This window comes from Nilaparvata lugens, chromosome 1 (assembly GCF_014356525.2).
Source record: "Nilaparvata lugens isolate BPH chromosome 1, ASM1435652v1, whole genome shotgun sequence".
NCBI classification, from domain to species: domain Eukaryota; kingdom Metazoa; phylum Arthropoda; class Insecta; order Hemiptera; family Delphacidae; genus Nilaparvata; species Nilaparvata lugens.
Window position 1 is genome coordinate 76,926,592 of NC_052504.1, and position 21,078 is coordinate 76,947,669.

Sequence of the window (21,078 nt, forward strand, 5' to 3'; positions counted from 1 at the left end):
TTTCGACAAAACTACATGGAGGAAGTGACTGACATTGATTGGTAAAGGTGGAGAGGATCATGATGCAGTGGAGCGAAAGAAAAATCAGACTTCTGTCGCTGACGTTGCAGATTGAAAGCGCATTGACCATTGGTGAATGCGAGAAAACTGAGTTTATCAGATGAAGGGAGAAACCTTGGGAAATAGAATGTGATAGACATCTATTAAAATATTCGGGCTTTTCGCTTGGAAAGAAAAACGATGAAAGCAAGGGAAAGTGACAAGAGAGGAAATTTATGGCTATACTTACGAGTTGAAGACAATATGCAATGGTGGTGGAAAAGGTTACCTCTATAAAGAAATCCCTCTAAAATAAAACACGCTGCTGCCCACTCCGATATCGGAAAAATGGGGAGAAAAAAGAGGAATATATTCAACAAAGCCATTTTTCACTCTCTAGAAAACTATTATTCTCTTTAGGGGTTTCAATTCTATTCACAGTAACAGTATTTTCATTAGTATTTCCATTTTCATATTGGCGTTGTCAAATATATTATATCAAAACTGTTGTGGGTCCCATACTGAGAATTCTTAATTTAGCTGCATAGTAGTAGGGTTTTTTTTATTATAAGATGTTGAATCCAATAGATAAATATTATTTATTTCTTGTGGTTTAAACAGAGTTCCTCTAGTACAAAGGCATAATCTGGAAAAAATAGATTTCTTACACCTATGTTCTGTGTTTATCTCTATACGAAACTCTAAAGAACCAGATTTGGAAATATAATTTGAATTATTTTGATAGTTTTATTTCTCAAGAATTAAATTTCAAGTGATATCAACCTCACTTAAAGGACATTACCAATCAGTTTCATATATTTGAGAATTTAACGATTGATTCTCTCTTTTGATTTGTTGATAAAATTATGGTTGATCCAACTCGTTTATAAAATAAAATTCTCCTAGATTCTGTCAGTTCATGTATAACGGGAGGCTAATAAGGGAAAGTTTTTCCATAACCATATATTAAGAACTGTTGAAACAAAATTAACAGGACGGTTTGCAGTTCACAGTAAACAAACAAATCGGATGAGCATAAATTCACTTGCTAGAAACAGAAGTTTGAATGCCAGGAGGAGGAATTTATTTGTTGAGGACAAACAACATCCTGGTATCTCGGTGCAATACGAGGATTCCGAACGGACGAGGAGATGGCGATTAGGTTATTATTCTTGTCCGCTTGGAGGTGTCCTGAGTACAAATCGGATAAGGGCGAGGTGGTTGTGTTTTGCTGAGTCAATATTGTTGGTAATCCCCCCTCCGCACCGAACGTGGTGCGCGCGCACGCGTTGTTGTTTGTTTACTCGTGTTCCCTCAGATTGTTTATCTTAAACCAGGAAAATGTAAACAGCAAGGAGGTCGATGTTTATTTAGCAACAAGGTCCACACAACGCGGGGGTAGAGGGGTGTTTGTTGTGTTTGTTTACAAAGACGTTTTTTTTGAGGATTCGGCTGGATGTAGAAACGGGCGCGCTGTTTACGGGGGATCAGGCTGGCAGAAGTGGAGCAGAGTGCTCGGGACTCGCTGGTTCGAGAGTCCCGAGTTCGCAGGATCGGGAGCGGTAGTGGTTTGTTTGTTGTGTTTGTTTACCGGCTGCGCACCCCGATTGCAGAGTGTTCCCAATCTGTTTACCGCAGAACAGGGCAGCATGATGCTGCAGCATGTAGTGGCTGTTTACTTTGTTGCTTGCTGGGGCTTTTTGTTTGTTTACAGGCGCACCTAATCGCCAGCCGACATTGCAGCTGAGGCTGGCCATGTTTACCGGGTAACGGGCTGGCAGAATCGCGCAGACGGCCGCGTGGTGGTTGTTTGTTTACCCGGTAAGCAAAGACGCCGCGTCTAAGGAAAAATGCATCTCAGACCTGTTTACCCGCTACTAGGTTAGCAGGACGCGAGAGGAGGTTGCGCCCAGATCGATGCCGCACAAGGCGTGCTAGTGCGCACGCCCCAACCCCTACACTCGACCACCACCCACCGCTTGCCCCAAATTCCACTACACAATAACACCTCAACACTGTGTTGTTGTTATTTACACCTCCTTCTGTACAACAGCCATCATTCAATGAGTGACTGTTGTGCACTCAACACGGTGTGCTTCTATTATAAAATAAAATAAAATCGGATGTAATTATTGTGAAGCGACTTGTAGTCACGACGATAACACTCATTTTCTTATTGTCAATTACTCAGTTTTACCTTTAAACCATGATAATTTTTGTCCACCATAATTGGCATGTTACTTTCATTGATTAAACTGAGTGATTAACAAGATCATATCATTGTAAGTAATTGTGATTTCCAAAGTCCAAGATAAAATAGCCTGTCAACTTTGTGTTGTGTATAGCATAAATTGTCCTAAACTTGATAAATTTTTATTTTTATATTATTACAAGCATCAAGTAATTCTGTAAAGTGTTATTTCTTCTTGAAAAATGTTGTTCAGCTTTAATGTGAGCCTGTGAGCTTTGTGTGTGACTGTTTCTGATAAAAAATGTGGGTAGCCGGTTTCGTTTCGATGTTACGAAGTTTATGTGATTGATATTTAAATGGCTATATCTATTCTGTAAACTGACTCTTTCTCAACTCAATTTTTAGTTTCTAGATTGATCGAGAAATTAAACGTTTCACACTCAACAGTCAAAAAAATATTTCAAAGCCAAGATCCATTTGCACAGTAAAGTGGTGTAGTTAAAACAAAGTTCAGGCTTTCACATAGGGTTGTAGATTCACATCTTAAATCATCACAATTCCTTGTTATGCAAAACTATGAGACAGAAATAGATAAAAAACAGATTGGATATTGGATCTATAAAGAAATATTAGTTTAGACCAGGAAGGCTTGTATATGAAGGAATACTTCTCATACTTCTGTATATACCTATCTTGAACCTGTTGTAGGTATTTATGTAACTTATTTTTCAAACAGTAATGTGAGATAATTATGTTTTCGTCATAATATTACCAAGAGCATCATAATGAATGAAATAACGATTAAGTCCACACTGCTCAAACCAATACCCTAGGTAGAAGGTAAGCCTGCGCACTTAACATGACCCATTCTCGTAAATATACTCGCACGATCAAGCCTGCTTTTAAGTTTAGTAGAAACACGGATGATTTTGAGAGAAATAAATTAGGAGATGATTATCCCGGGAGACTTTGAAGCTCATTCCACGCATGGATAACAACACTACTCGTAGTCCAGTATGAGAATGGAAATGCCATAGCTGTAGGCGTTACAGGTGGCAGACTTTCTTTGCGAACTCATTACCCTCCGCCGACTGTTTGTTCAAACTGTCTGCAGAGGGTCGGCCGATCTCTGCCCCGTGCTCTCAGTCAACTTTTGTCCCGTATGAAAATAAATAGCAGGAGACCGTGGCCATGTGTGCACTCGCACTGGTGGGAATAGGAACATCCTTTGCAGCTGAATCCTTTCCTTCTGACATGGATGTTCACTCTTCCCGCTTCAAGACAAGTGAATGCTAACCGCTGTAATGTTGATTTTCTACTTCGCTGATCAATGAAAAATCCATTCTCTTTCTACTTGAGTGTTGAAGGGTTTGGACTCTCTTTTATCTTATTAGCTTTTATCTTCTGTTCCTCGAAACCCTTGTAAGTTTATCAAGAGAGTATATTCTATTGTGTTTCATGGAGATTGTATGGGTGAGATCACAGCAATCTCCAGGGATAGCTTTAACATGGGTTGGAGAGACTTTTTACAATAATTATGAACTATGAACACCGCACACTTATTATTTCTCAAGTGTCTGAGGTACTCCGAGGCCATGATTTCATGATTATCTTCGATCTCCTTCATTTTTGTATCGTGTTCCTCTTTCTCATGAATGCATCCTTACTGAAGCTATTGTCATATACCAACTTGTTATACTTATAACTCACAAATGAATAATGAATAAGAAAGATGAATAATCAGATATCAAATGAACTCTGGGACTAGATATCAAATGGCTGGATCTTAGTGCAAATAAGTAGTACACTCCTATTGAAGAGGTAACTGCTTGACTCCATCTCCATTCCACTATACGCAGTAAATTCGTTTTATATCTTATCGATGATTGATTGTTTTACATAATCTACTTTTTAAATTCATTGACATTCATGCTATACTGTAAGTAATAGTATAAATTGAGTTTAAAAATCAGAATATATTGTAATCTTCATAAATAGAGAAATCCAATATAATCACTTATACACAAGCTACTTTAAATAATTTAGAGATGCGATTCATAAAACCCAAAATTTTGAACTAATTACTGCAAAATGTTCAATGTACTAATTCCCGTGTTATCGGATGGGCACGTTAAACTGTCGGTCCCGGCTGAAGTATGACAGTCGTAAGGCCCATTGACGGCTCAAATGATATATCCAGGCGAGGTGGAACTTCCTTCCATCAGGAACTCCCCACCAATAAAAGCTATACGAATATAATTATTAATGTACTAATTGACTTTACTTCAAAATCTTGATTTCCAGTAAAATAGCAGTAGTTAATGCTCAAGTAGCTTAACTCAAAAGAGTTTGGTAATAATGTCGCATTTCCCATATTATAGTATTGATCCCAATCTATTTCTTAGATTCCCATATCCCCTCATTCCTCCTTGCAGACATGCATTCACTTACAATGGACGATAAAAGCTCCATCATCACTAGCCTACTTAAAATGAGCGAAAAGTGTGCATTTTTACATTACAATCGTAATCGCTGCTCCAGCTTTTATTATACCCTGAATACAATCATAGTGGGTTGGTTTGCCCGGTACCCGGTACTAGCACCTGGGGACACGAGATCGATTGCCAGTTGAGAGGGTGACGGGGCGAGAAGAGATGAACAATCTCATAACACTTAAAATGGAAATGCGGAATTCGATGATTTCTATGATGAACACGTAAGTCGACTGCAGCCCATAATATTTGAATAAATATGAAAGTTTCGCAGATCTGTTGTTAGCACGGAAACGGAGAGAGCTATTCTCGACGAATGCCATGAATAGTAATAATATTCCTTCTCTTTTCCACCAAACCTTACCCCTCTCTTCCATCCACGGTACACTCGTTCAGCGCATAAATAACCTACTTATGTTCGCCATATAACATCTACGATAATTCGCTCGTACATCACCTTTATTTCATATATTTGACTTTTTTATTTACTTTTCGAGCCGCAACAATCGCTCTATTATTGTAATAGCAAGCCTTACTCACTATACGTGGTGGCTCTATAGTTGATTCACTGGCGCGAACTTAATTCACACCACGGGAAAACTTCATTTCCATAAAGCCACAACTCAGAACTGCATCCACAACTTACAGTACGAGTAATTCCTCCTTGACTTGGTGCAAGAATAATGTGTTTGCAACAGATCCTGTTGAAATTTATCTCACGATCTGCTGTCAAACCTCCAATCAACAAAATTAGTCTTCTGAATTGCAAGTGTCCGGATGATATTGTTTATATTGGAAATATATATATATATTAATTTTATTTTGTTGAACTATAAATCATTGGAAATAATCCACTCAGTCCATATCCTTGTTTTGGAATGTTTTATGATTAATTGAAATAGGAACAATTTAGGATAGAAGCCTGTTGAGCCATTTCAGACTTTAAATAATATTGTACAATATGAAATGAATTAATAATATTTTATTCTATATTGACAAGAGTAATATCTCTTCTTCTCTGTCTCTGAATGAATCAGAAATGAATCAGGATATCAATTCGATAGTGGAATGGACAAAGAAAAATGGCCTTAAGCTTAATCCCATCAAAACACAACCCATTATAATTGGATATTCTCGTCTTATAAACAATATTGACCTTGAATCGATCCACAACATTAGTGTAGACGGTAATGACATTCCTTACTGTAGCTCAGTTAAAAATTTAGGCATTATTATGAATAATACTCTTGACTGGTCAGAACAAGTGAACAAAACTTGTAAAAGGGTATTCTCAGCCATGCATGCATTGAAGAAAATGCACGATATCCTCCCTAGAAACATTAAATTATTATTGGTTCAATCTCTCATCTTCCCACATTTAATGTATTGTAATTCTGTTCTTAACGATATGCAAGTCACTCTGAATGATAAGCTACAGCGTTGCCAAAATTATTGTCTACGTTTCGTCTACTCTCTCCAACGCCATGATCATATCACCCCAGCCCACATTGCTAGTTCAACATTAAAGCCTTCCGATCAAAGGCTTTTTCGAATAGTCAAGCTTGTTAGAGATATCTTGAAATACGGTAATCTGAACTATTTTAAAGATGATTTCAAATTTGTCTCTGAAGGTAGGAGGATAGATGCTTCACATATTAGAACCGGAGAAAGTACTTTAAGGATACCCAATCATCGAACTACTATTTTCACAAAATCCTTCTTAGTCAGTGCCTGTCGTGCATGGAATGCACTTCCTGTTTCTATCAGGTCTATCGAGTGCCGAGCGAGCTTCATCCTGACTTTAAAAAAACATCTTTTGGAACAAATGACTGAAACTGTCCGGTCCTAGAACGATCACATGACAACCATCCCTCACCCATTCCACCAATATAAACCTTTAAACCTGTTAAAGAACGATATATATATTGTAATAGAACTACATAATTTTTATTATTTGTCATGAATTTTCACAGTGAATAGATAAATTGCTGACGACGGTGAAAATTCATGACAAGTAAAATTATGGAAAAAATGAGAGGCTCTAGTCAGTCGGTTACGAGGACGAGACCTGGAGCTATCTACTACAGATAATCGGGCCCGGCTCTACCCTTCTTTTCCGAGACACCATTTTCCTGGTTCAGTGAGTTCAGTGAGCTAATATTATCAATTTTATTATGATATATTATTCATCTTTTTTATTGAAGGCAAATCCTGTAATTATTCTATTGTTTGTTTAAAAAGTTTTCTCAATATTATTTTTATTTAAGTTTCCAGTTTCATTTTGAGTTACAATTTGATTAAATCGATTACTTAGTTCTCCAAAATATAACTGTTTTGTTTATTATTTTTAAAATATAGTTCCTTTCTCATGAGTTATAGAGTTAGATCAATTTAACCTCTCGCAAGCCAAGCGATTCCCCTATTATAAATTGTTACATTGTTACCATAATGTCTAGGGTTGTTCTCACAACCTTATAATACCATCACAATACCATACATAATATAACCCCAATATATGCCAAATTTAAATACCCCATTACAATATATATAATATATATATATATATATATATATATATATATATATATATATATATATATTATATAAACTCATGTTATTTCAATTATCCACTGCATACTGCTGTATATCACTAAAAGTTGATAACGCTGATCTACTTTCAGCCTACTTCATTTTATTAATCAATTATTTGATCTTATCTACCTATATAATTATTCTACTTTATCAATTTTCTGTTTTTTTCTCTCTTAAATATTCATATTGATTGAAACTTTTACAATATTTCCATTAATAAATAAATCCTTAGTTTCAATAATGAAATTAACGTTTTGGTAGAGAGTTAGTGGGGAGGATATTTTTAATATTCTTTCCGAAGAATGGACATTGATATGTCCAAAGCTCCGCCAATTTATGTAGATGCATAACAATATAATTATTATCTATAGTTATTATATTACAAATTGCTTTTTCATATCATATACAGTTCAATAATTATTTTCTTAGTCTATATTATGTAAATTGATCTATAATTTTGCTGTATTGTAAGCTATTGTATATAAGTGTAAAAGCCAGTATATATTGTAATCTACATAAATAAAGTACTCAATCAATCAATCTCTCCCCACTATGCCTTTACAGCGTTGGGGTAGCCTCAACCCAGTTCTTCCATACCCGCCTGTCCATCGCCATTCTTCTCATCTCCGGAACATTCTTCCCTCTTCTCCTTCCAATCTCCTCAATTCTGTCCTCATATGAGTACCTCGGTCGTCCTACATTTCTCATTCCCTGCACTCTCACATTCACAAACTGTTTCGCTTTTCTACTGTCATCCATCCGCTGTATATGTCCATACCATTTAAGCTGCCTCATTTCTATCCTCAGAGTAATATAATTTACAATAATTTATCTCTTATCTTACCCACCTGCCTCACCCACTAATCTAAAACCTAGCAATTTTAATCTTCTCAAGTATTGGGTTTCAAATGGAGCATTTATTTATTTCTATTTGGAATTCAATTGATTCGATTGAAATTAAACTTTTCCTGAACGTAATAGAGAGTTGTACATTCCATATCCCTATTTCTACCAAAACAATTCAAGAAAGTGCAACTGCCTTGTTTGTACACGAATAAAATGCTCGGAGTTTTTGTATTTGAAATAACGAATTCCAAAATTTTATTTATTTGATGTTAACAAAGTGAAAGACTTAGAAAAGCGAGTATCCTGTAGAGAGGAGTAAAAATCTGCACCTGAATCAGATCGATTATGTGTATTTTTCTAGATGACGTGATGCTTTCATAAGAACCACTGATACAAAACGCAAACGCAAAACGTTTTATTGGTTTTAAAACGTGTTTTTAGGACTCAATTCAAGTTGGACTTTGGTGTACACAAATAATTATGTACTATTTAACCCAAAGTTAATGAACTTCTAGTGTTACAAGGGGTATCATTCTTTGTTGGGTTGAACGAGTGTTATGGGAAAGGGATAGCCGTTAGCAGAGGAAGCGTTGGGTCGTTACATAAACGCTGTGAGAGTTCCCCTACACCCCTACAAATTTGACTTATTTCTTGGACGTGTAAGCGCCCTGCTCCAACCATACGCACGTTGAATAAATTACCGGTATCAGAACTAATCTTCATCAATACTTTCTTTGCAGCAAAATATTTTTCACAACTTAAATTCATCCATATTCTATACAATTCAAAGGCTCTTTCCAGTCAAGTCTTCTATTGAAAGTATTTGTGCCAGCTATGATATGGTTTTTCAAGAATTCATGAGATACTTTAAAGTTAATCAAGGTTATTTGAATTCCTTTTCATATTCTCTCTACCTTTTCCTTACCAAATCACAATTTTATTTTCAATTCTATTAGTGCAGGCACATGGCTTTTTTGAACCCGTGGCTAGTTTCATAGTTATTTCTTATAACAACACCTACATTTGTAGTAATATAAATAGCTGGCCCGGCGAACTTCGTACCACCAAATAGTTTGATGACAAATAGTAATGCATCTCATGACAAACTTTAGCTGGATGCACACCTGAAGAGGCGCGATGCGGCATTTTGCATCCAGGTGCTTCTTGCTTATTGGTTTGAATGGAAGAACTCACACACACTGAATCGGGCTTGGCGTGGAACGGTGTGATAAGGCAATCTCCATAAGATTAACTTACACGTGTTACACTTTGTTTCACCAAGCCGCGCCTCCTCAGGTGTGCTTAGCCTTAACTTAATCTGATTACCTATATTTTTATGAAAATTATCCAATTATCTCCTTGCTGCTGATTTTCCCGTGCATATTCTAAATTTACAGCATTTCGAGTTCTACAACCCAAGTTTGGACGTCGTTCGTACCGCGGCATTATTGGGAATTAAAATTTTGTGAAACAGTAGAAAGAAAATTGAAAAACAGATCTACCGACGGCTGTTGGATGACGCAATTATTATAACAGCTGATTTTTATTTCTGTGTGTGGCCAGCTCACAAATCTTTTCCCACAAGGATTACATGCAAACTTTGAAGGACCGTAGGAAAGAGTCCTGAAGTCGGATTATAAATTTGATAGGCCATAAACCTGGTCCTGAACATAACGAACAAAACTAAAAAATCATCAAATTCGGTGCACAAATAAAAAGTTATTGAATGTCAAAATTTGAGGCTCGATTTTTATTTATATAGACTAGTACATTATTGTAGCTAGTACTAGTATATTCATCACTTGATAATAATTTCATTGTTGGATTTTAACTTCATTGGTAAAATCCATTCTACTTGATAAGTTTATTCAATCTCACCTCATCTTGACGAATTATCGTACTGAAGTAACTTTCCATTGAAAGAGTGTCAGAATATTGTAACGGGAAATGATATTGTCTTTGTCAATCCTTTTGATCTGCGCAGTTAAGGAAAATTTAAGTGCCAATTTGTGATGCTTTGCAGCGGCTTGACTGTCCTCAAATACAGACAGTCATAAAGCCAGGTTTGAGAACAGAGATTGTTCCGATCTAAGCAATTAATTAGAAGGCGATCAGGTGGTAATAATTTCGGGCGGAGCTTTTCAGAGAGCTTTCGTTGAGCTCTCTCAGAAGTCGAACGGACTGCAGGCTGCAGCAGTCGGAGTGTTGAATTATGTCGTTAATTAAAAGAGCAGGGGACACGCGGACCGAGATCGGCTACGTCCGACACAAATTGATTTCATTTTTAATTATGAATGAGATCGCAGATGCCCGCCCTCGCCCCTTCACTCGTTCTCGATGGCTGTCCGCCCTAATGAGACCTCCAACTACTGCACGTCTCAGGGCGAGAGAGAGGAGGGGGATGAAATCCCCTCGATCAGCATTCATCGCTACGTCTGCTTTTCCTCCCAAGAAAAGCCGCCGCGCCACACAATTATTTATCGAACTATGTCAACTTGATTTACACGTTCTGTCGCAAGGATAAAAATCCGACTCTTCTGATTGAGGACAATTAGATTACAAATCCTCTTTTCTCATCCCTTTTCATGCACACCCTTCTTTTTTACTCTCTTTATTTTCACAAGCGACTTTCCCTTCCTCAAACATGAATGCTGAAAAAACTCAACCTCTCCTTCACTCTAGAAAAGAAGTAACTTGAAAAGAATGAAAAATTGTAGTCCGTAATTAATTTAGCGCCCTCTGAATCAAGTGCCGGTCGAAGAATGGCTCGTCGTTAATCTGAAAGTATTGGGCACTAAACAGTAGCTCACCAAAAGCCGTTGCTCTCCTCAAACGAATATCACTCTAATTTCGTAGCAAGGCCGATATCATTAATCACCTCCTTTGAGGAAATATGAATTCGTAACCGCAAGTTTTCAAGTGATCATTACGGAAGTATTTGTACAGGAACTCACAGATGTTCAGTTCAGAAATCCATGGTTTGATATTTGATTCCTCTTTATTATCTTGAATAGAGCACTGATACTCTCACAAATCCTATTCAGGAAATAACGAATGTAAAAAAAAGTTCCTATCAATTTACAATTGATGTTAGTTTTGTAAGCCCCTTACATTTAATTTTTCCAATTTCTCTAAGCTATCCAATTTTTATATTTTAATGAAATAGAATGAAATTCAGCAAACTAAGCAAAATGCTACTCGACATTCATCTGATTCTGTCTCTGATTCCTCTCTCAATAAAACGCTGACAATGTGGGCACTCAGATTTTAACTTATTACAAATGGTCTCTCTTCTCTTGCAATTCAATCAATCGAATCATCAACGTCTTATTCTCACATATTATACTTTTTGATAACAGTAACTAATAATTGAATCATGAATAGGAATAAAAATCTCAGTACCCTTTTTTGAATTATTTTATCACAACATGAGATTTTTATTTCTATTTATATTACAAGTAGCCCTAAACAGAAAAGAGACAATTGAATCATATAAATATTGATTCAATGTATATGAATTAATAAAAAAAAAATTATTGTATTGTATTGCATTCTACTGTATATTACTGCATCGCAGTTCAATGTCTGTACATTTTTTATTTTTGTATTTTCCTCTGGATTCTATTCAAAGACGAATACATATCCTGGAAATAATTAATATTGAAGAATAGTGTGTGTTCTTATGGGGGTGGATGTGTGTGTGTGTTTTATGCGTGGGGATGGAGACACGCGTCTCATTGTGATTCGAAAATCTGCGAAATGGAATATTGGGGGCTGAGGAAAGAGAATAGGATAGGATAGGTACACATCTGTTGGAATATTGAAATGTTGGTGAAGCGTAACTGGGCAAACAGAGGCAGTCGCCGCCTCGGCTCGCCTCCGCATTCGCCTTCTTTATTGGCTGCAGACGCACTCACGAGTAAAGACTCACGACGTCCGGAATACGGGCGTCATTTTAAACTTATGGATTTATTCGCCAACTTCTTTTCCATTATTTTGTCTTCGAACGCCGGCTCTTCATCTCTCGCTTGCAAAAGTAAATACTTAGCCAAGGTGGCCTGGAACTGCGACGAACATTTGCATATTAGATATCGTCCCTAGTAATCGTTTATTTATAACCTCTTCGAGAAAGTTTTCGCCTCTTACCTCCTGTCACCCCTCCCCCCACATCTTCCGAATCAAAAGTTTATCGAGTGGAATGTTAAGCCGCCTCACCGATTCCGACTTGCACCGCCTCCGGGGGCGGCAGCTTCTCAATCGCCTTACCACCCGCCCCCGACACGGATTTTATTTCATAATTAAGAATGCTAATCAGGGTGTCGTGCCCCTCCCCGCCTCCCAGCTAGAAAAACCATCTTCTTATCGGTGTGATTTGAATACTGACGCCTTCATTTGTACCTTTCGAACAGATAAACTACAATTGGCTTCGTCTTTTTCATTCTCTACTTATTTTTCATTCCTCTTTCCAATATTCAAGTCACTCTCCCGAGCCTCCCCTTACAAGTCTCCCCTAGAACATTCTTCTTCAGATTTCTCATTACTAGCTTTCCGATTAACATGTGAATAATGTGAAAAGTAAACGTCTCCCAGTTTTTACGGTCATTTATAATTAAGATTGGAGAGATACCAATTGCTAATTTGAAATGATTTTGAAAGAAATTGTGATTATATATTATGTGAATAGCAGTTTATGCAATGCTATGTACAATCAAGATTTTGTAATATAACTCTATATAAGTTGAATAAAAAAAACAATGCTGTCTCAATAATTCTCCTTATATTATTATCAATGATTTCTGGAAAGTTTGAAGAATCAGGCTGAAATAGAAACGAAGCACTTCTTCTACATTCAATTAAAATATCCCATCTTCTCATATTTTTAATTTCTCAGAATATTTGTTCTATCTACATGTTAGATTTTTACAATATCGTTTAAAATTCAAACTATTTTTTTCACAAATCGATTGAGATTTCCTCAATATTCTCAATTGCATGAAAGCTATACAAGATGTAGAATAATAGATGGGTGTGTAAAAATTATGGATTATTATTAACAGCTTGATATTCCTTTCACAAGGATATTTTGACAGTAGGTTTCATTAAGAATCCTATTCAATTAAGAAATACTGTTCTGTCGCTTCAAAATTTTGAATAGATGGAGCATACTTTTCTCTATTGAAAGATTGAAACTATCGTAGTTCGTACCATCCGATCGATTAATAAAGGAGCTTGACTGCGAATCATTTGTATAATAATTCTGAGATAATCATGTTGCGAAACTCACACCGAATATCAATTTTGCAGCTGACTATGTAAACAACATTGATTCAATGTTCTTATTTTTTGGTTAGGTTTAAATGTTTTCAAATTTTCTATCCAAGTCAAAATGAAATCTTAGCATATTTGACATCAAAAGTATAAAATTCCAATGATACCCTAGCACTAATGTGATCTATCTTATTTTCTTCTATTTAGATCAAAATTTTAGTGTTTTAAATATTTTAAGACTCAATTAAACTACTCATCTTTGTGATTGAGGCCAATTTGTGCGGTAACCATATATTTAAAAGTTCATCGGAAGCAATTTTCAAGTTTTTGAAGTGAATAATTACCCAACTATCGTGTTACCTCTAACGAGAAATATTTTCAGATGTACTGCTCTTCAGATTCCGAAACTAAATCAAGCTCTGATTTATTGGATGATGAAGATGATTCGCAGTCAAGCTCCTTAATTAATCAATCGATTGGTACGACCTACGATAGTTTCAATCTTCCACCCCGAATTAAGACTCCAGATGTACCCTGCGCTAGTGATCTTCTAGAATTGGCTGAGCTAGCAGGAGTTCCAATTCCTCAACGATTGGGAAGGTAATGTTTAGTAACTTTACAGATATTTTTTTCAATTTTCACTTTCCTCTTAAATTCAATTTCTTTTGTAGTACTACTAAATGCTTAGGTATTAATGCTATTTCCCCTTGATATTAATTCTTTCACCTTTTCCATCACCCTCAGTATTATTATTATCACATTTTTTTCTCATAACTCTTATTTTTAGTGTTGTTATATTATTTAAGAAAAACTTTCAATTCATAAATTATTCACTTCATCTCCTGATTTTTAGTTTTAAGGTTGTCATATTTTCCAGAAAAGATACGTTTATCTAATTCATGTAATTTGTTTAACAGCATCATGATACAAATGCTGAGCGCAGGAGCATCACCAAGCGGTGTAGTCTCAGTTTTGAGTTCGATTCTGAACAACAAACGAGTGAAAAGAGTTCCAAATGACATAGCTGGGGTGAGTTCAACAATTTTCAAGACAATATATCTATGGAAAGGATGCACAGAGTGGTGCAGAGCCTACTAAGCAGTTTGTTTCATTTGTCACATCAGCTGTGAGAGGGTTACAAATCTTTCGACATGGTCTTCTTCTGTTTATTCAGCTCAATATTAAAGCATAGTAGGGCAGTAGCAAAGAAAATATAGTATAATATTATATTATATAAGGTAATAATATAGGATGAATAAACTTGTAGTTTCCATTTTTCTATTGTGAGTCAGCTTTCCGACGACTTGTCACGCAACAACCACCGCTCCTGAAGGTGCGTACAGACTTTCGCTCTGCTCCGCAATCGAACGTCACTCGAGCAGATCGATTGATGATCGACCGGGGAGCAAGAGTGGAACGCGAGAAGAGCGTGTAACAGAGGTGTAACATCTCGCGTAACGTTCATGATCGGAGCGATTGCGGAGCAAGTGGGGAGCGTGTTGGGGGAGTATATCTGTATTTGGAGTATTTGGTGCGCACCTCAATATCTGTATATCTGTACGCACCTCAATGTTAGCACAGGTCAGTCATGAGTTTGATAGTTGGAGAAAACATGTAGTGCACAGTCTTTGATGATTTCAATATACCGTACACCGCATTCTATTATTATTTCAGTATTAAAAAAATCGTCATACAATAATATAAAACTACTTCTTTGTGAATATTAAGTTGGGGGCTTATTCTACAACTTTTTTTCTCTCATGATTTTAATAGCACCTGGTTGAAGACTAATAAGCTATTCTATTTTGACTTGAATTGATAAAAACAGGAATCTTATAACTGATGAGAATTTGTTCAAAGAGTGGTAACTTTATACAACGGAGTGGTAACTTTTGATAATCTGTTCAACGTTTATTGCCACCAGGACTCCCGTACGAGCACGCCAGCCAGTTGTTCAAGGAGATTGAACTGCCTTTCCACAGTCACGACCTGTTCAACAGCATCTGATTACAGTGTAGCCACCGACTATTTGGACAGATGCAATCTGATGTCACAAGTTGGATCACCAAGAAAATACGGTCACTCAGTGCTCTCAAGTCGATCATCAGAGACTGCAAGTACGAATGAAGTGGTGAAACTCGTTGATATGTTGGAGCAGTGGAGTCTGACTGATGACTGACCATCCATCCAATCATCACTAAATATTATGATAGTCCGAAACTATTGGAAAAATGAAAAGTTTGTATAAATTTGTGTCCTTGTAAATGTATTTGTTATGGTGCTTGTGAATCAACAAACTAGTATACCTCATTTTTAAGGAAATTGTATTGCATTTTTCATGTAATAGTTCAGAATTATACCTTTAGATCTATGATATGTCATTGAACATTCATCGGTTTTGACAAAAAATAATAATTCCTCCAATATTTTATTTCACTGCTTTGATAAAATTTGTAATTCCATCCAATTAAAAATATATTACAAACTAGCAGGTAACTCGTGCTCCGCAAGGGTACAATTGGAAACTTGACCTACTGAAATCTTGAAGAATTTAAAATAGGCCTATAACCATCCTCGATAAATTAAGAATCTATATGCAAAGTTTTGAGTTAATCAGTCCAGTAGTTCAGACGTAATGATGTATCATTTGTGAATCACTCGTCACGTATGTGTATAAGCCAGTAATTTTTTCCTTTATTATATTATAGATAATTGAAACAATGCTTTGTTTTTATTTGAAAAATTGTTATTTCAATTTATTCCAATGATTCAACAAAATTTTGAATCTTATCCGATTGAAACATATTACAAAATTTGTAATTATCTAATAATATTATAAATATATTATTAATAATATTGATACCATACATTGGTTTTAATTTGTTTTAATATTCTTTTAATAATTATTTCAATGATTCAACGACATTTTGAATTCTCATTGAAAATATATTATTAATAATCTATTAATCACTGTTCTCAAATCTTCTGCAGTAGTGAAATCATTGAAAACTTCCAATTAATCAAGTACCGTAGCAGAAAATTAATTTAGCTCTTCATCATGTATTCCGAGAAATGAAATATTATCGTATGGAAGAAATCAGAAAGTCATTCTTATGCAGAAGCAGGTGGTTTTGACATGCTTTTTTTAAGATGAGTGTCGTTGTTATTCAGATGGAAGTAATAATTTCCTCAAACGTCTGTCAAGTTCAGACATTTTCGCTCGGTGAGTAAAGTTTGCTTAACAAAGTAGCATTGAGTAGATCAGTGGAAGATGAAAGGCCGATGATAAATGAATGGAGCTCATTGGATGACCTTTCGAGTACTTTTGGTTTCAATTTTTCAAGGATTCTTCACATAAAACATTTCTACAAGATTATCTCCACAATTTCAATCTCATTTACCGAATTTTCTTTGAACTGATAATTGTGTTTTCTTTGGAATTTTAATTTTGTTCAAGAGCTGTGTATAGTGGTCGATTTATGAAAGTCTTTATCTCCATACCATTTCTCATACTTTAATAAAAGTTGAACATTAAACACTGTTTCCACCTTCCACATTTGCAGAAATAAAATTTTGAAGAATCATAACAGATTTGCGTTATAATCTATTCTGGTGTCAGAGATCAGATGTCAATCCACGCCAGTAGATTCTTCCGTTCTGCATGTATTCTTATCTGGAATTCTACTGTAAGGATCACACCTTGGAATTATTCCTGTAGCCTACTACGAATCTATATTCTGATACTATAGAATTCATACTTTGAATAGAATTATATAAATTCATTTCACTGATATATGTTTTTAATTAGGTTTTTTTAGTACTAAACTTTATTAGTACTCCATTAGTATCTATATGGTATTGGGTATATTTGATAACTTGATACAGACAACAGTCCAAATATTCATCTCTATTCTTATACTCAGCACAAGGCAGACGTATATATTGTGGAGTTTGAGCTTTATAATGTGTGAATTGATGATTTATGAATAATTGAGTGGGCACTTCACAATAATGCGCAGTTAATTGAAAAGAAGTACGGCAGATGTTTGCTAGCTCTGAGCATTTTTAAGGAGTGCACCAAGAACAATGTCGAATGGGTGGCATCAAATTTGCAAGAGCCTGCGAAATAGCTCGATGGGAGTACAAGGCACAAGGCAGGCACAAATCAGCTAAGAAAACAATGCTCGAATGGAGAAATGTAAAAAGCGGCGAAATTAATTTGTTGCTCTCTGTGTGCGCTGTTTGCTTTGCGAAATGAAGAGCGCCCTCTCAGACGAACAGTCGTCGGCTAGAGGTCACGCTCATTCCGCGTTTCGACGTCCCTTTGTTATTCTGTCTTCAGCTACCACCGATGATGCTACTAATGCTTTCCAATGAGTAAGGCGCTCACTCTCTTCCCTCCTTTACTCTCTCCCTTCTCCCTAACATCTCTTGGAACACGCACTCTCTCTCTCCTAACTTCACTCCTCACTTTGAAACTCTCCTCAAAGTTCTGGCAACCCTCTCTTGCTCCTCCGGGATACCCTCTCGTTCCCTCGTCATCAAACCGCGGGGCCATACGTTCCCTCGCGATCTAACGTATGCTATGTTTTCGGATTCACATAAATTATTATACAGTATGCTTGATTTGATGAGGCAGCTTGAGAAACTTTCGATTTCAATCCCGAAATGGTAATTATAATAATGAAGGAATAGTTGCTGAAATATTTATAGGGCTCCTAATCGAGAGGATGCTATCAGTTAAACTAATTCCGGTTTACATTATCATGTGTGATCTTCATAAACTTTAAAAGCAGAGAGCGTTAACATGAGTCATTAGGTATGTAAAGCTATAATAAAGGGTATAATAGAAAAGATATGATAACGTGGAGAAAAGTGTAATCTTTGTCCCTCATATGAATCCAAATTCATATTTCAAATGAGAAGGTGGTCATGTGATACATGATTTCGATACAGATTTCAAAGAGAAAATAGATGGCAAGAACCGCACATTGATATTAATTTTAACCCGTATCATTTTGTTGATATAAAAGTTGTAAATTATGTTGTATATTAACTATCTGAAATCATGCATGAAGAACTGTCTGTGTGATAGCTCCCAAATAGCCTCAGCTGATGTTATAAATGAATGCATAGTAATTGCATGCAATGACTATAGTTGACTAAATCGCAACAATTTATTTTCTCATGCACTTCCAATGTTATTTTTATATCCTGAAAAAGGAAGGAAGGACGAAGGAGTGAATTAATGTTTTTGTCCAACGAACTTGACCTGTAAAAAGGTTTGAAGAATACGTGTTCAAAATTTGTAGCTCACTGATCAATTCTTCCTAAAATTATTGTAGAACATACAAACAGACGGACAACGACTTTGGCCTTCAGTAAATCAAAAGTGTGAACTCGCTAACGCTTGTTCAAAATTATACTTGCAAGTGAAAAGGTACATTAATACAAACCAAAACTCACATATAAACTGAATATTTTTTCCAAAACTATTTTGAAAGTTGTACTCACCTAGCCGACAGTCAGGCCGAGCTCCAGCCAAGGAGCGCAGAACACTGATGCAGCGCTGGTTGTACTTGCGGTAGAAGGGATCGTCGTGTGGTACGCTGGCCGGCAGGCAGTTGGCGTGCTTCGGGCCCTGGCCACAGCAGTCAGGGTCTCTCCTTGTCACCGGCTCTGCAACAACACAAACCTCACATCACTGCAACATGTCTTTGTAACGAGACACACTAGTAACTCATCCCAAGTCCCATGAAGTGGTTGATAGCAAAGCCGCAACATGTTTTCGAAGCAGCCCTACTGCTGCTACAGCTGATTCCAAGTCACAAGAAGTGTGGTCATCTTTTATGTAACAAAGTGGAGCGATTTACTTTGTAAGATAGATCGATTAATTGACCGAGCGAAGTGAGGTCTAAGATTCAAGTCGACGGTTTGGCATTTCTCTTAATGTTTGAATGTTTGAATGTTTAAATGTTTAAATGTTTAAATGTTTAAATGTTTGAATGTTTGAATGTTTGAATGTTTGAATGTTTGAATGTTTGAATGTTTGAATGTTTGAATGTTTAAATGTTTATATGTTGCGCATTTACGGCGAAACGCGGTAATAGATTTTCATGAAATTTGACAGGTATGTTCCTTTTTTAATTGCGCGTCAACGTATATACAAGGTTTTTGGAAATTTTGCATTTCAAGGATGACATAAAAGGAAAAAGGAGCCTCCTTCATACACCAATATTAGAGTAAAAATCAGACTATAGAATTATTCATCATAAATCAGCTGACAAGTGATTACACAGATGTGTGGAGAAGCCAGTCTATTGCTGTATTTCCGTAAGGTCTATAGTTTCAATCAGGTACTTGTGGATGAGAATACTGCGTGAGGTCTACAGTTCACAGAACTACTAGTATGATTTGGCAGCTAGAAGGAAAATGACATGCTGTATTTCTTAACATAACTGTCATCAAGTTATTAGAATCTTATTCACACGAATAAAAATAGAGATAAATCAAAACACCTATTACAGTGGAATCTCGATATACTACATTTCAAGGGACTGCAGGAGAAATGTAGTATAACGGAAAATGTACTATAACGGGATGCACTATATCGAGGCTCTACTGTATTCGATTGTAGTAAGTAGTTCGATCAAATTTATAATAATAAAATATAATGATGAATGGATTCTGAACTTTCAATAAATTGAAGCTTATAGTTGATTTAACACATTTCATCACATTCATAACTTGAAAAAGATTATTTTTTGTTGAGAGCGAAGTACACATGAGCTCTAGGCTTGTGCGTGGGTGATAAGGCGGATGTTAATGAGATATGAATGGACCTACAGTTTTAGGTGGGTTCCGAACCACCGGGTAGCGATTTTATAACACATGAATCATATTCAGAGGAGTTGGCTCACGAGTATCAATTGATCATGTCAACAGTCCTTCCAGTAACGAGCACAGGACTCACTTGCAATAATTGCTAGACTCAGAATCATCATAGCCGTTGTTTTCCATAAATTCAGCATCTAGGTGTCACAGTTGATCGACTAGCTTTCAGAATCCACCCACCGTTTGTGTGGTGGGCGATAATTAATAGTGTTTAGGGAACGTGCAATTAGCTGCGGTTATGATCTTTGTAGCGTGCAGCGGTTGAAGGTGATGGGGGTCTTGTCTGCAGTGAATTCCTAGAGTCACTGCATCTGGTCACAGGGTGCACGAGTTGGAAGGGGCAAGAAAGCGGGTGCTTTGTCTCAGCTTCTGCCGGTGTCAGTTCGCATAGTTGGCTGTCCTATATCAAGATGGCTTTGTAGCAATAATTGGATCTGGAGCCCGCGATAACCCCTCCGAATAAATCAGCGACAGACGCTCCGAATTATTGTCAAACGGAAGCCGCCACCTACCCATTACCTGCGTCTTCTGCCCATCTGTTATCCAATGGTAACACTTCCGATGGAGACTGCGATGGTGAGAGAGGAGGAGGATAGAGTAATAGTGGGACAGTGTGATTGATTGAGAGAGAAAGACTGAGTGGGAGAGAGGATAGAATGGTAGTGGAGGGTGTGATGATAAAGTGGGTGGAGGAGGTATGGTAGATATCCGATATCGTTGCAGCCAATACATACTTCCGCTCCCAACACGTTACCC

The 21,078-nt window shown here is 36.6% G+C and overlaps 2 protein-coding genes across 2 annotated transcripts in view; one reads left to right on the forward strand and one right to left on the reverse strand.

Moving 5' to 3' along the window:
- The window catches only part of LOC111055596 (peroxidasin-like), a 62,964-nt gene that overhangs the window by 25,217 nt on the left and 16,669 nt on the right, over nt 1–21,078 (reverse strand). The window contains exon 5 of the mRNA XM_039443621.1: nt 18,943–19,107. Coding sequence (XP_039299555.1) covers nt 18,943–19,107 — 165 coding nt within the window. The remainder of the gene's footprint in view (nt 1–18,942; nt 19,108–21,078) is intronic.
- LOC111055597 lies at nt 13,400–16,149 on the forward strand. The gene is made up of 3 exons (XM_022342828.2): nt 13,400–14,028; nt 14,346–14,457; nt 15,353–16,149. The coding sequence occupies exons 1-3, from the start codon at nt 13,811–13,813 to the stop codon at nt 15,605–15,607; spliced, it is 585 nt and encodes a 194-aa protein (XP_022198520.2). The 5' UTR covers nt 13,400–13,810; the 3' UTR covers nt 15,608–16,149.